The sequence below is a fragment of the Etheostoma cragini genome, chromosome 18 (genome assembly GCF_013103735.1).
Source record: "Etheostoma cragini isolate CJK2018 chromosome 18, CSU_Ecrag_1.0, whole genome shotgun sequence".
NCBI lineage: Eukaryota > Metazoa > Chordata > Actinopteri > Perciformes > Percidae > Etheostoma > Etheostoma cragini.
The window spans coordinates 11,355,622-11,369,815 of record NC_048424.1 but is presented as its reverse complement, the minus strand read 5'-3'; the positions used below and the strand labels follow the sequence as shown (position 1 = coordinate 11,369,815).

Below are 14,194 nucleotides of genomic sequence, written 5' to 3'. Positions count from 1 at the left end.
CAATTTGGCTGGAAAAGGCATTTTACACCTTCAACAGCAGCTCTAGAATCTTATACATGTTGCAGCATGTAGGTTATATTACAAAGTCATGATAAAATAAAATGAAGTGATAAAACCTCTGCTGTAGACACCTGTTTAAAGATTTGTTTTCAGGAAATACCTGGTTTTCATTAGTTCAGTTATATTTCAAACTCTACAGTATATGAAACACCTGTAGACTTTCTTTTCCATCGACCAACATTAAGTGCAATCCATTTTAATGAAAAACACACAGCACAGCATTACAATGTACCTGTGTTTGGCTTGTTGGTGCTCCCAATATTTCCTAAGGCAAGTTTGAAAGATGAAAGTGAAGTTTTCAGCATTTCCTCCATCCGCTGGGGCCTCTTGTAGCTCACTGACATGGTGACTTTTAAGCTTTGTGTTCCTTAGCCTTTTTCCAAGTGGCATAAATTTCTTCTGTTTTGTGGAGAGACTGCTGCATTTCTGTTTTCACCAGTTACTGTGAGACCATACAGTATGCCCAGGCAGGCGAAAAGATAATAAACTGAGCAAAACCACTTAGGTCTTTAGTTTGGAGATTTTGCAGGAGAAACACCCCTGCTGACACCGTCTCCATTACCTGTTTGAGTAGAGGCAGCTGTATAAGAGGCTGTTAAGGATATGACTTTCTTCATCTCTCTGTTTTGCACTTCTAGGATGAGGATGGGGGAGAAAGCCGTTGTAACCATTACCTAGAAGGTAATCTGACTAGAATAACCCAACTATATGCATGTAAGAGCACACCAGCTCAGCTAACACACAAACACACAAAAGGATCCTTTAAATGCCACACAGCTGTCCTGCTTTATCCTATATACATGTTTGGATACATGGAGGATTTATATAGTTTATAGTAGTAGTTAAAGTGTGAATTTCCCCATTGTAGGATTAATAAAAGATTTTGAATCTTAAAGGACCAGGGTTTATAACCTGATGTAAATGGAGAAGGTGTTTACAGCTATACATAGAGACAAAGTAAATGAGCTAGAGAAAAGCTAAATCCTTCTAAGATAAGAGGTAAAATAAGATAGACTTCATCAATCCTACACTGGGGAAATTCCTGTGCTACAGCAGCTCCAAATGAAAAATATATTAAAAGAAAGTAAACACATCAGAATAACACAAATGCACAATAAATAGACAGGATTAAACATGTACAGAAAGTATTATAATTAGTAGAAAAAAAAACAGTTAGTTATAATAGTAATAATAAAAACCTATTTACACAATACACACCCTTATTTAAACAACTGTGTATATATATACACAGATATACAGATGAGTAAGTATTACACAGAGTCCTTAAACAAAGGAGTTCTTTTTACATTTTTATTGTTACAATGTTGTGCAGTTTGTTGGTTTGTATGAGGAACTTTTCCATCACCAGTGTTAGGATTGGGCATCGAGAACCGATTCCTACTTGGAATTGTTCCAAAAATTACGATTCCATCGGAACCGTTTCTATATTTGAGGATTTGGTTTCAAGTCCAATCGTCAGTTCCAAATTTAACATTCGCAAGCACTTGTTGTGTTGCAGCCATAAAGCATGCTCTAGTCTGGCTTTGTTTTAAGCCTGGTAAAACTGCAAACCACCATTGAATCAAAATAAAACTTTCCGCTTATTTGTGAAATAAGCACGTGGACCGTTTCAACACCAACACTCAAAGAATTGGAATCAAGAAACCATAAGAACCAGCATGGAAGAATCGGAATTGGAATCAGAATTGTTAAAATACAAAGATACCCAACCCTAGTCAGTGTATGTCGGCCCACCCTTAGTTTAAAGAAGCAGTGCAGCTGAAGCCATTATATGCATCTATGCTCTTTTTAATCTGTTAGTTTGTTTTATTGTGTGTTTTGTTTAATCCGAAATAACCCTTTAGAACACCAAAGGCTCGAGGCAGCAGAAGGCCAGAAACTGTTGTTTTTTGAGGTAAAATGACTGTTTTTTGTCAAAGGAGTCTGGTGGCTTTGAAGACAGCTTACATGTATACAACAGCTTCAGTTCCCTGTCGGAAAGGGTTTCCTGACAGCAAGATAAAGGGGCGAAAATATTACAAAATGAACCCACCAGAAATGTGCCCTTGCATGTACTTGTTTAAGCTGGGTTCAACTTTTGGGGTGGATGACCTTACATTTGTCTTTGGTCTTAATGCGGCCTGATCACTTTGAATTAAGAAAGTCTGAATTCTGTTGCTTATAAGTCTTGATTAGAATTTTCATTTACAAAAATTTAACGTTTTTCTATTCTTTTGAAAGTAACATATAGTAATTGTGCTTTAAAGGCCACAGTTTTACCTTTTACTGGCATCTCTCCACCTCTAAATCAGCAGTCCTTTACTGTATGTAATTCAAAGTTGCAAACTTGGCTCTTTTCTTTCTAGAGTAATAAATTGTACATAATGTCGTATCCTGATTTAAACCGTGTGCAAATTATAATCTCACACTGTCTCCGTCTCTCTCCTTTTCTCACACAGTCTCTATTTTCCCTCCCTCTCTCCACACACGCACACCATCCCTCTGTCACGGAAACACACACTCTGCTGTAATATAATGCTGTAGTTTGATCCAGACCTCCCATTCATTTGTTTAGCTATAAAGGTCTATGAAGTTGATATGTGTTTACATATTTGTTCACCCCTACACTCTTTTCCAGAAACTATGGCCACTGGCTTTGTGTGTGTGTGTGTGTGTGTGTGTGTGTGTGTGTGTGTGTGTGTGTGTGTGTGTGTGTGTGTGTGTGTGTGTGTGTGTGTGTGTGTGTGTGTGTGTGTGTGTGTGTGTGTGTGTTCTCCCTATTGCTGAATTACACAACTCTTTCTGCCCTGGGGCCTGAGAACTGGTCTGATGTGACCTGATGATTTTATTGCAGCAACAGTCCTTTCTCTCTCACACACACACACACACCTACTTTCCCTCTCATGGTCTGTCTCTTACTTCCCCCCTCTCAGTTTTTTCTCCATGCACATCTGTTAATCTGCTTAGGGAATAGCAGCAGACACAGTTTTCCAAACCTCTGTGCATTTATGTGTCATGCAATTCATCATTGGTAGGTCTTGGAAGAGCACGTTCCAAAAAAGTCAGACTCCAACCCCAGAAACGGATCCTGAACTCCAATCAGATTATGGCTTGCTCATCCAGTAGCCAAGAGCTGGAAATAGCTTTATTGCAGGTTTGGGGTTAAGATAGTCAGCTTCCTTATCTCCATCTTCAAACCATCCTTGAGTGTCCATCTGCTCTAAATGAAAGCCCAGACTCAGCAGAAAGATGTATGCAATAAAGCAGCTTAGCCTTGTTATGTTTTTTTTTTAGGATCCATTAAGGTGGTGCAGCTTATGAATGATTTGTCATGTTGCTCAGTATGCCACCTTTGTAGAACCAAATACTGAATATTAAGACAACCGCTGTCTCACATTTTAAGATGTTTTGCTGAACAATGGATATTGTCCATAACCGCTACGAGGGCAATAATGACTCCTTGCATGAATAGAAAGACCCAAGCCAAGCTACTGCCTCTGTTAGGAGAGGCCCTGCCATTGCTAACCCCCCAGCCAGCTTCCATTACACCGGCATGGGAAAAGATATTCTGGAAGAATCAGCTATATAATTTTACTCATGCTGGAGGTCCACCCAGTGAAAACCAGTTTTGTTTGCATTTACTGATTTGAAGAAGTAAACAGTGAAATGAAGTTGCTGTTATGTGATACAAAATTAATGAAAGCATTGCTAAGTTTTTATCACCACACATTTCTAGCAGGGACCTTAAATGTTAGTAAGTGGCATGACTTCTGCAGGCTTTTGCTGAAAGTCAATCATGCATGGAGCCCGGCTGCTCTTTACCAGAAATGTGTGTTAGTTAGTACAAAGCTGTCTGCAAAGCCATTAAAGCCCCGACCCCTGTTTTTAGACCTCGTCATGCCCTCTGGTCTTTGTGTTTCTATCATGGTTCGTCTCTGATTGATTGTGACAGGGAACAATAACGGGCACAAAGAGAAAGGGAATTCTCTCTGGCTACTTGTCAGTCCACATTAGCTCAACCCCCCCCCCCCATCAGTTGCACAAAAATCTGTGCAACTAATGCTAGTTCAGTGGGGAAGATGACAAAAATGTGTGCTACCAGCCCTTAATCAAGGCTTCATTAATGGTGATAAAATGTGTTGTAAAGCTATATAGACCCATAACATTTCTATTTTATTAATAAAGGTATGCATCTAACATATGCGATCATATCTGCACCTAAGGTTTATGAGTATGGTAATTCCGTTTCAAATGGTAAAACATTAAGAATTAATACATTTATTTTGGTCCAGATACTCTGCAATGAAGCTCTTGTTCAAAGGTCAAAGGGTTCGTTGGAGTGGTCTTCCTGATGAATTAAAGGATTTCATGATAGTGGTACTTAATGTAAAAATGGCTTCTTATGTTTGTATGTGATTCCTAGTAACTATTTTATGAACAACACAAAAATAAATAGATGACTGCACATTAACATGTACTGAAAAAAAGAGTAATTGCTTTTTGCCTGGGAAAGCTATTAAGCAACAATTCCAAAGAAAGAGAAGTTAAATTTATTACTTTGGTAGAAAAAAAGGCTCTGCAGGAAACAGGTGCGACTGGTGAGATTCAAGTAAGAAAAATTATGTTCATATGGAACCAAAACATTATGAGAAAATAGCATTTCAATATGGCAGACAAGACCAGTGGGTAAACTCATAATTTCCTAATTTTGAGTTAAATGTTTTTACAGATCTATTAGCCTACATTTTATTATTTACTAAATAAAATACAGAGCTGGAGAGATTCTTAACATTTAGAAAGGGCTCAATCAAGTTTTGCATGTTGTGTTTTAATAACAATCACAATCAACAAGTCAATCAAACAATATTACTGCCAAAAAAAGTCACCTAAATTTCATCTAAAGGTAAGATGACTGAGTGAATGTAAAACAGTACAGGGATTCAGAATCGTTCTCCTGACTCTGAGAAAAATTAGTTCTAACTTTACATCCAGCCACTTTCATGTAATGACTTTTTCCCCTCTCTCTTCATTTTTCTTGTTCCATTAGGACTTCACACTGTAAAAGAGCACCAAAACTAACAGAGCCGCAGCCGCGGGAATGAAAGACTGCACTGTTTTTGAGAACAACAGAGTCCTGACTACACTTGCGATTCCTGGTCAGCTGGTAGGAGGGATGCACAGGTGAGTTGATAGGAGAGTATGGTTTTAAAAGATTTAAACGTTTAAAATGACATGAAATTTCCTATCAATGCTGGAGAAAAGTGCTCTGATTTAACTTTCTGGTGATAGTCCCCTTTTAATACAATAAGACTTCAGTCAAACATACACTGGATCACATACAACTGGTCCAACAACTGCAATTTGTATGTGGACAAAAAGCACATTCTTCTTGAATCACAAGGAAATGTAACAGTACCCTTAGTTTACGTCAAACGTTGTCCCAGTTAGTGAAGCAATCACTATATGACAAGTTGCATAACAGATCAAATCTGCTATTGATGTAAAAGAAATCCCATAAAAACCTGTTACGTAACACATGTTCCTTTCCAGTATGTTCTTTGATGTCCCATAAATATTTGAACCTGTTAGAGATGAGAACTTCCAGTGAATGGCATTGTGCTCATGGCTTGTTTCCATCATAGTTCTTCACTTCCATAAAGGTCCCCTCCTCCTTTTCTTCTTCTTCAATCCATTCTAATAGATGCACCGCAAAAAAAAAAAAAAGGCCATCGCTGCTGGCCAGCCAAAAAAAAAAAGCTTGGCTCAACTTCTTTGTTCATTCACTTTCCATTGCAAATCCAGAAGGCATTCTCTCAGCTCTCCTTTTCCCTGACCACAGCTATGGCTTTGGATACAGCAGCAAGTCTGTCCTTTCTCCTTTTATGTTTGAAGATAATGTCCACTGTTTGAAAGGAAGGGAACTTAAGTCAATGTAAAATCCATCCTAAAAGGACTCTTCGACCCTTCAGTAGAGCACAATCTATATTTGTGACTATTAACAATATTATCCCAAGGCTAGAGACGGGAAAGCTGCTCTACTGACAACATGGAGACTGCAACTTTATAATTTATATTAATATATAAAATATATTAATATAAATATTGCTTTAACTCTGAAGCAGAAAATATACCACAAAAATAAGTCCCTTTCAGTCATTGTCAATGAAGCAGCTCCCACTATCACAGATAGATTCGTACAGGGCTCTCTGCAGTCTAGCTTTAGGAGTGTGTGGTCCACCTTCACAAATGTAGAAATATTTTAAGATTATACTATGATTGCAATGTTTGGTTTAAACTGAAAATAACTACTTCTCATCCAGAGTGGGAGGAAAGCAAAATACATAACCAGAAAAAAGATGAAAATCTGCATCCTTAAAAAGTGTGTGACCTCCATAGTGGTGTTCAGATCTAAGTCATGAGGCCACAGGGTCAGTTTTTGTATTTGTCACAGCTAAGAGTCCAAAAGTCAACAAGCATGGGTTTTTGTCAGTACCTAGTAATAATCCTGTCGCACTACCTTGCCTTTCACATCTTCTCAGCTACACTTGCAAGACTTGACGATCATGTTGGAGAGCTGCTCCACTTTTGGGGTCCGTCCAGAGTAGTACAGTATAGTGAGGGGCTCCAGGTCTTGAGGGACGCAGCAGGGGGAGGCCGATGCCTCCGGATTCAGAGTGTTATACAGGCTCAGCAGCTGTTGGAAAGCACACAGGAGAGATTGTTTAATGTTGAGACACTTTATTGAGAATGTATCATGGCGACGTATTATGGACCAAATAAACAATTTGATAAATTCTCATAAGCTTTTTTCACATTTTCTGGGAGATTTATCACATTTAACACAATGCTGTATGCTTGTCTAAATGTGTTTGCTGGACAAATCAGGGCTATTTTTTCAGTTAAAAGTAGTTCCAAAATGTTTGAATATTTTGGTCCTGTGAAGACCTCTAGGTGGAGGCAGAGGTCTCAGAGGTGGATACTGTTCCTCAAAATTTGGGCAAATAAAACTAGAACTAACTGCTGAGAAACTATATTTTCTTTGTGTAATTTTAATCTCACAAACTCTCCTGTTATGTATCCCTGATGGGTGCTTCTTACCGAACTGTGTGTTGTATCTGAGCTCCTCAGGTAAGGGCAGGGCCCGGAGCAGTAGTTGGCATCGTAACCACTGGGCTCATGGATCCACTTCCAGTCCAAATCACGTCGGAAATCAATGTGGAGCCGGCGAACACAGCAGCTCTCCTCTGTGTTTCTGTGACAAAGCAAACAATCGTGTCATTAGTCCCTAAATTAATTTTTGTAATGGTGCTTCTATTATTTGACATAAGCTTTGCCATATGTGGGGGACCACGTACAGTTTTTTAACATATATTAGGGATATTATGCCTGTGATATACCATGTATGATGATAATAAGTGGAAAAAAGCATTGCACACTAGTGCTAACACTAGTGCTAAAGATGATTTATGTAGCCTTACGAGAAACAGTAGTTTGTGTCCAGCGCTCTCTTGCGTCTACGTGTGGACTGAGCTTCCAGGCGGTGGGGTGGGATCATCATGAGGATAAGGTGAGGCAGGTACTGGTCCTTTTTCCTCTTCAGGTGATCCAGATCCAAGCGACTGTGCTCCTCATCTTCATCTACACCTAATTATAGACATAAGGCACACAAACCAAGTATTTGGTGGCTTTTTTTTTGGGTAATTTCCCTCAATCCGAGCGTACAATTTGCAAAATGATTGACTATGAAGCTGTCGTCTCTGTCATATTTTTACACAATGCAGACATGCAAACAGCAAGAAAAAAAGGGAAACTTTGTTTGTAAAAGCTAAGTTGTTTCTAAGTTTATTTTTAGTCCTCTGAAGCAAACGTTGAATCAGGCTACAATATAACAACAATCATCAACACCTTTAAATTAAACCCAAATTATTTACCAGAATAAAGACATATTTAAAGAAATATATATTAAAGAAGAAATCTTGTAAATTGTAGTACTAAGGACCACAAACATATGCAACACAATCCATTGCATCTAAGCTGAAAGGAGGGATGGTAACATGGTAAGAAAACATTAACATTTACAGACATTAGATCAAAAGAGCACCTAACATCTGGTATATTTAACTTAATCACTTAATGTTGTTGAAGCCCACCTTTAAACTTTACCTCCAGCACCTCACTCTCATTGTCAATGATGTCACCATTGGGGTTGAAGGTGTGGCAAGGACAGTGAACACTGATTTCCAAACCGAGATTAGTTCCTGATGGCAAATAATGGAAAAGAGAATTTCTAAAAAGACGCCCAGGTCACCAGTCTTCTTCTTTAAAACTCCAAACAAGTCACATTCAGAGTTCAGACATGGGATGATATATACAGTATGTGTGTGATTAATAGCATTTAGACAAAAACTGACAGTAACCTCAGGCTTACCTCTGTTCATCAGCCATTCCCGCACTGTTTCAGTCACATCAAAAGAGACCCACTCTGGAGTACCTTTGGTCAGCACGTTCTTGGCTGCAATGTAGCGTTGTTTCCTAATGTGTTCATTTGGCCTCACAATCTGCAAATCAATGATAATAACGGTCACTCTGAAAAGTTTTCTCTGAAAAATGAAACCACTTCAAAGCGTAGAATCGAGCGGACATAGGACAAAATGTTGTTATCAGAGGAAGACAGTTTTGATCAATTGAAATGCATGCTATGAGGTAAGATAGTATTACTGTAGAATGCATATAAATAATTTTAATACATTAATACAATTGCAGCAAATACATCTTAGCCACTTTGTGAGGCTGGACTTGTGAGGCAATGCTTTGAAGTAAATGCTAACATTCTCATGAAAATGATGCTATCATTATGATGTATATGTGTGCATGTTCACAATCTTAGTTTAGCATGTTGGTACTGACACTGTCGTTCCTAAAAAAAAAAAGCTAAAAATCTAAGTTACGTGGGTGAAGAGGCAATTAATCATAAATTGTAAATTGGCAGTTTCCTATTGTATTATTCTGTGATTGGCATTATTGTTCTTTTGGGTTTTTCATGAGATTGTTCCTGACCAGAGTATCTGGTATGTGGTGGGATTTGTTTCTTTTTTTATTTCAATAATTATCCTTCTATTGGATAAATGCCAAGGACATTACAAACAAAGAACAGGGACCTGATGACATCTATCTACACCTGACTGTAGAAGTGTGTTCCCATGTGTTGCCAATGCGCAAATTTGAATTATTTTTTTATCTTTTTTTATTTGCTCTTAGATCACTTACCACTGCCAGGGTAGCAACTGAAATAATAGGCTAAAGCAAGCCAGTTTATGGAAAGCTAAAGGGTAATTCTGGTCAGATCTTGTGCCTGACTGATGGGGAAGTGATATTGATAAGCGTTGTGATTTACACATTTACAGCGTTGGCTTTTCTTCCTGTTTTAGGAAGCAGCAACTGTATTGCATTTTGCCTGTAAAACCGTGTCTGTGTTCTTCATATTTATGTAGAATTATAGTTTGGCTTCTGATGTAAAATATGCAGCTCAGATGTTTGTGATTGGTCATGCTGTGCAAACACTGCTTCTAATATGTGAACAAGCTCGTCTCTGGACTGGGAATGCCTGGGTTGATTGAACTAGTTGTTTACCACCATCGTGGCACAGGTAATGCAGGACCGTGGTTGTTAGGGTTAGGGAAGCCGGGTAAGTGAAAGAAATCCAGGGCATGTTGATCTTGATTTGTAGTACAGGCCTCTGGTGTCAAAACGGGCAGTTGACAACAACACACAGGCCAAAACAAAAACAGACCTTCTGTCCCGGAAAGGAAATGGAGAAAATACTGGCTTTGGCATTGTGGTCAGAGAAGATGGTTTCCTTAATATCATTTTTAATATACTGTTATGAGGCATAAATGTTGAAGACCTGTACATAACCAAAATGTAGGACTGTTTTAAATCTGGGCTGCCAGCACTGCAATAACAGTACCCCTGTCCCGGTTCAACTAACATTCTGCAGGCCTGGCTGTTACCCATGCCTACGCGCCAGGCTGTTACCCATGCCTGCAGGCCTGGCCGTTACCCATGCCTGCAACCACCAGCTGGTTATCATTGGGTCTCTTTGTCAAAAGGGGCCAGAATCATGTGGTAGAGAACAACCAACCAGCTTATGTAAGATATGTTCTTGACAGACTAGAATAGCTATCTACAAAACAAAGATTATAGTCCAAAAAAGAAAGACATTGAAACTCCTTGTTGCCTTGGCTGTGAGCTTCACCTTTGATCTTATTATAAGGACAAGGAGACGGTACCTTTACGCACCTGGTAGAGCTCAATCCGTTGTTCATTCCTCTTGGAACTCGAGTTTGGCACCCTCAGGGCTCGAAACTCTGCTCTGAAGAGGTTAGTTGAGTTCCTTTCCATGGCGGAGACATTAAAGCGGAAAACCTTAGAGGTGATGCCTTTTAGGCAGTGGAGCAGATCGTCTTTAACAAAGAGAATAAAATAAAAGTTTTGTAAGAGAACAGGCTTGGAAGTTCTTATCAAAGTCTGACACAATACAAGCAGTTAATACCCGAACACAGACCTCAAAAGCTACGGGACCTCTAGACAACATTTTTACAGTTTGAGATACTTGCATGATTTCTTTTATATGAGTGTACCAGTTTAAATGAAAGGTTCTCAGGTAGCCCTTTATCACAGCAGCCATTTTGACTTGTCATAGTAGTATCTCTTCCAGGTGTTACTATATATATCCTATTTAAGTGTCCCAGTAGGCAGCGGCAGTGAACCAGCATGAACAATACCACAACCCTGAAACCAAAGCAGGTGATTGGAAATTAGCTGCTTTGGTAAGAAGCCATACAAAAATGTTTTATTTTTTGGAAACAAGTTGCCACCATAAATCAAACAAAATGTTATGTTTAAACACGTCTGCAGTTGACATCAGAAACAGTGAAAGTGAATATGGCTGCAACTTATAATTGTTTACATTATCCATTAATCTGACAATTATTTTCTCATTTTGTACGACCAACACTTCAAAACCAAAATATGAATCGTACTAAAGAAGACCAAAGAAATACATTTGGGATTTTTGGGCATTTGTCCTTGAAATGTTACTTCAATAACTAATTGGTTTTAAAAATATTTTTTCTCTTGGTCGAATAATTCATTGACAACTCGTTTCAGCTCCATATAATAACACACACTGTTTTAGCCTGTCTCCTTCCACAACACAATTTTGAAAATACAATTCTGTGGGTTGGAAGAGGTGTTTCTTTGGATCAAACTTGTATCCGCTCAATGCCAGAGTAATTGTAGTTGTGCACAAAAAAAAGGTGCAGTACTTTGTCAACTGAGTTGGCTTGAAAATGTAATAATTCCATACTCTGAATGGCAATGCAATGGGAATTTTTTTCCTTTTTTAAATATCATATTGCTTCAGAAATAGAGTGATACTTTAATATGAACATAATAACATGGATTTACTCTTTTTATATCCTAGAAGACTTATAAACCCATTTACACCTAAAATAGGATCTTGGGTTTTCTTACTCTTCAATGGCTGACAGTGTGTTTATCAGCCCATAGTGAATGATTAGTGTGGTTCCCTGCTTTATCAAAATTCCTCAGTGTTTCTCCAACACAATTTGTCTATATTTGGAGGAAATTAATATGTTGTAATTGAAATAGCAATATTATTGAGCTTACTATGACTTCACCTTGCTGGTATCTGCATATCAAAACCCTGCTACACTTGGTCCCACTGACAACTTTTTGGACCCAAACCCATTTCTGACCATGATGACTTCTCCACAACCTAACCTCAATCATTGACATATGCCAGATTCTGCATGCGTACCATGCTATGAAAGGAAATATTTCCGATGATTGCAGTCCAGCCTCTCAAAGTAGTAATTTGTCAGTTTCCCAGCAGCTTTCTGCTTCATTTGCACCTGTCATGGATTTGTGTTGGTTCATAGAGCTGCCTCAGATCCACCAAAGGTCAACAGTTTACCTTCAAAAATCCTCAAAAAGTAAGTGTGTTTGCTCAGATTAACTGAGGGAAAGTAAGTGATGTCACTGGCTAAGAGTCAAAACTTTATTCCACAAAGCCAGCTCCTGTTATATGATAAGGGGCAACACATGAAGGTGGCTGTGTTTTCATAAAACTCGCTTCACTCAAAATCTACCATTTCTAACTGATTTCAAAGGAATAGTTCAACATTTTGGGAAATGCACTTATTTGCTTTTTTACCGAGAGTAAGACGAGAAAATCATCACTCATGTCTGCACGGTTAATATGAAGCTGCAGCCATCAGCCAGTTAGCTTAGCTTAGTGCAGAGACTGGGAGCAGCAAACAGCTAGCTTGGCTCTGTCCAAAGGTATAGACATTGGTCTACAGCACCTTATGGGGACATTTTGTTGCATTCGGCCAAAGAACTGCTAAATGCACACACATCAGTAACAAAAGACAGTTCATTCCTAAAGGGAAAACATCTGTCATCTCAAGTAGAAATGTCAATTTGGATTCTGAAAACGTATACTGCTAATTAGAGAAAAATGATGACCACATCAGTTGTTTCAGCAAGTGATGTACAAACTGATATGTTTAAGTGGCTCTTGTGGCCATAATAAATCTAACAGGAGCAAAGGAGGAAGAAGTCTGACGGTCTTAATAAAGCAACAAGGTTTGTGTAGTGAGGAGGTCGATGTGGATGGACGGGTCAACCAAACATCAGACTTTAACACAGGAGACCGCTTGTTTGTTTCCGTTTTAAAAGACAAAGTCAGTGTTTCTTTTAAAGCATGAGCCAGATAATTCCCTTCCCATAAAGTATTTATTATTGTCACCATGACAACCAAGCTCCCCTAACCAAGTTGAAGTCATCTTAGCCAAATCACAATGTTCCTCAACCAAGTCATTATTTCAACCTAAACCATGATCTTTCCATAAACAGAACCAAACAACCAACATCATAAATACAGTACATTGAATGTTTGTAACTGTTTGAGACAAATTATGTTGTCCTGCCGATTGGGGCGTCAGGTCAGAAAACGCTAAAATATGTGACAAACTATGTATTTTGTCATTTCATTTGGAGGACTTGTTGAAGAGAAAATCAACACATCTTCTGAATAATACTGTAAACATCTAAACTGATTTTGACAAAAACATGAAGAAATTATACATGAAGTGTTTATCATTCGTGGGAGATCTGTTGATAAGACAAAGCAGCACAAGACAAAACATGTATGCACGCCTGTATAAGATACACCTGTCATTAAATACTGTACAGTGAGGCTACAATAGAGATGAACTTCCCATTAAAACTCATTTAAGTAAAACTGCAATGCAGGTTGATATACTGGGTATTGACGAAATGCATATTTCCAAGTATGAGATCACGTTAAACACATAAAAATAACACTTTGCCATGCCAATGGCACAGTTGGCATGTGCAGCAATGAAACCACCATACCAACTCAAGGCACCTACTGCCTGCCGTTTTTGTCAAAACTATTTTGTGAGATTCAAAACAGAACATTGTTGAGGGAAAATGGGTCTTTTGAGAAACACCTGTTGATTTCAAAGGGACTGTGATGCAATGGTCTTGGCTTTGCTTTGGACCATGAGGCCCTCTTTGGCTCTTACACACGCACAGCATTTATCCTATTCTACTTTCTCAGTAATCCAAACTCAGTCGACCACATGCTGTATGAATCTCTCTCAAGTGCTGACACATGTCCCTCTCAGCACAGGTTTTCCATTTCCAGTTCATAATTTTTTATTTCTATAGGAGGAAACAGTTGTACCATATAGAAATTTAGCACAAATCGGAGAAAAAAAGTAAGCCTAACAGGCCTTTTACTGATAATCTTGACAAATAGTTCACATACAAAATAAAGCTCATTATTAACCAAGCAGTGAAATGTTACCAAGGGGCAATAAAATGATGACACAGTGGAATCATTCACATTTAAGGGGATGGATGCTGGTTCAGTTTCACACTCAATTTAGCAAAGTTAAACCTGAGCAGTGCAGAAAGTGATCTCATTCTCAGGGGCCACCCGTGTGGTTAATTCCCTGGCCAAGACAGGAAGTGGGGTCATTTTAAGCTCCACCTCAATGGGGAGGTGGGTGTTAGTAAC

General features: G+C 38.6%; 1 protein-coding gene across 1 annotated transcript in view; it reads right to left on the bottom strand.

Annotated features, from left to right (window-relative positions):
* Positions 1 to 6,163: 6,163 nt before the first annotated feature.
* LOC117961404 (transforming growth factor beta-3 proprotein-like) overlaps positions 6,164 to 14,194 on the bottom strand; it is a 9,301-nt gene continuing 1,270 nt past the window's right edge. Inside the window, exons 2-7 of the mRNA XM_034900044.1 lie at positions 10,360 to 10,523; positions 8,489 to 8,618; positions 8,211 to 8,318; positions 7,539 to 7,704; positions 7,159 to 7,312; positions 6,164 to 6,754 (exon numbers count right to left, since the gene is read on the bottom strand). Of these exons, the coding sequence (XP_034755935.1) occupies positions 6,596 to 6,754; positions 7,159 to 7,312; positions 7,539 to 7,704; positions 8,211 to 8,318; positions 8,489 to 8,618; positions 10,360 to 10,523 (881 nt within the window). The 3' untranslated portion in view covers positions 6,164 to 6,595. The remainder of the gene's footprint in view (positions 6,755 to 7,158; positions 7,313 to 7,538; positions 7,705 to 8,210; positions 8,319 to 8,488; positions 8,619 to 10,359; positions 10,524 to 14,194) is intronic.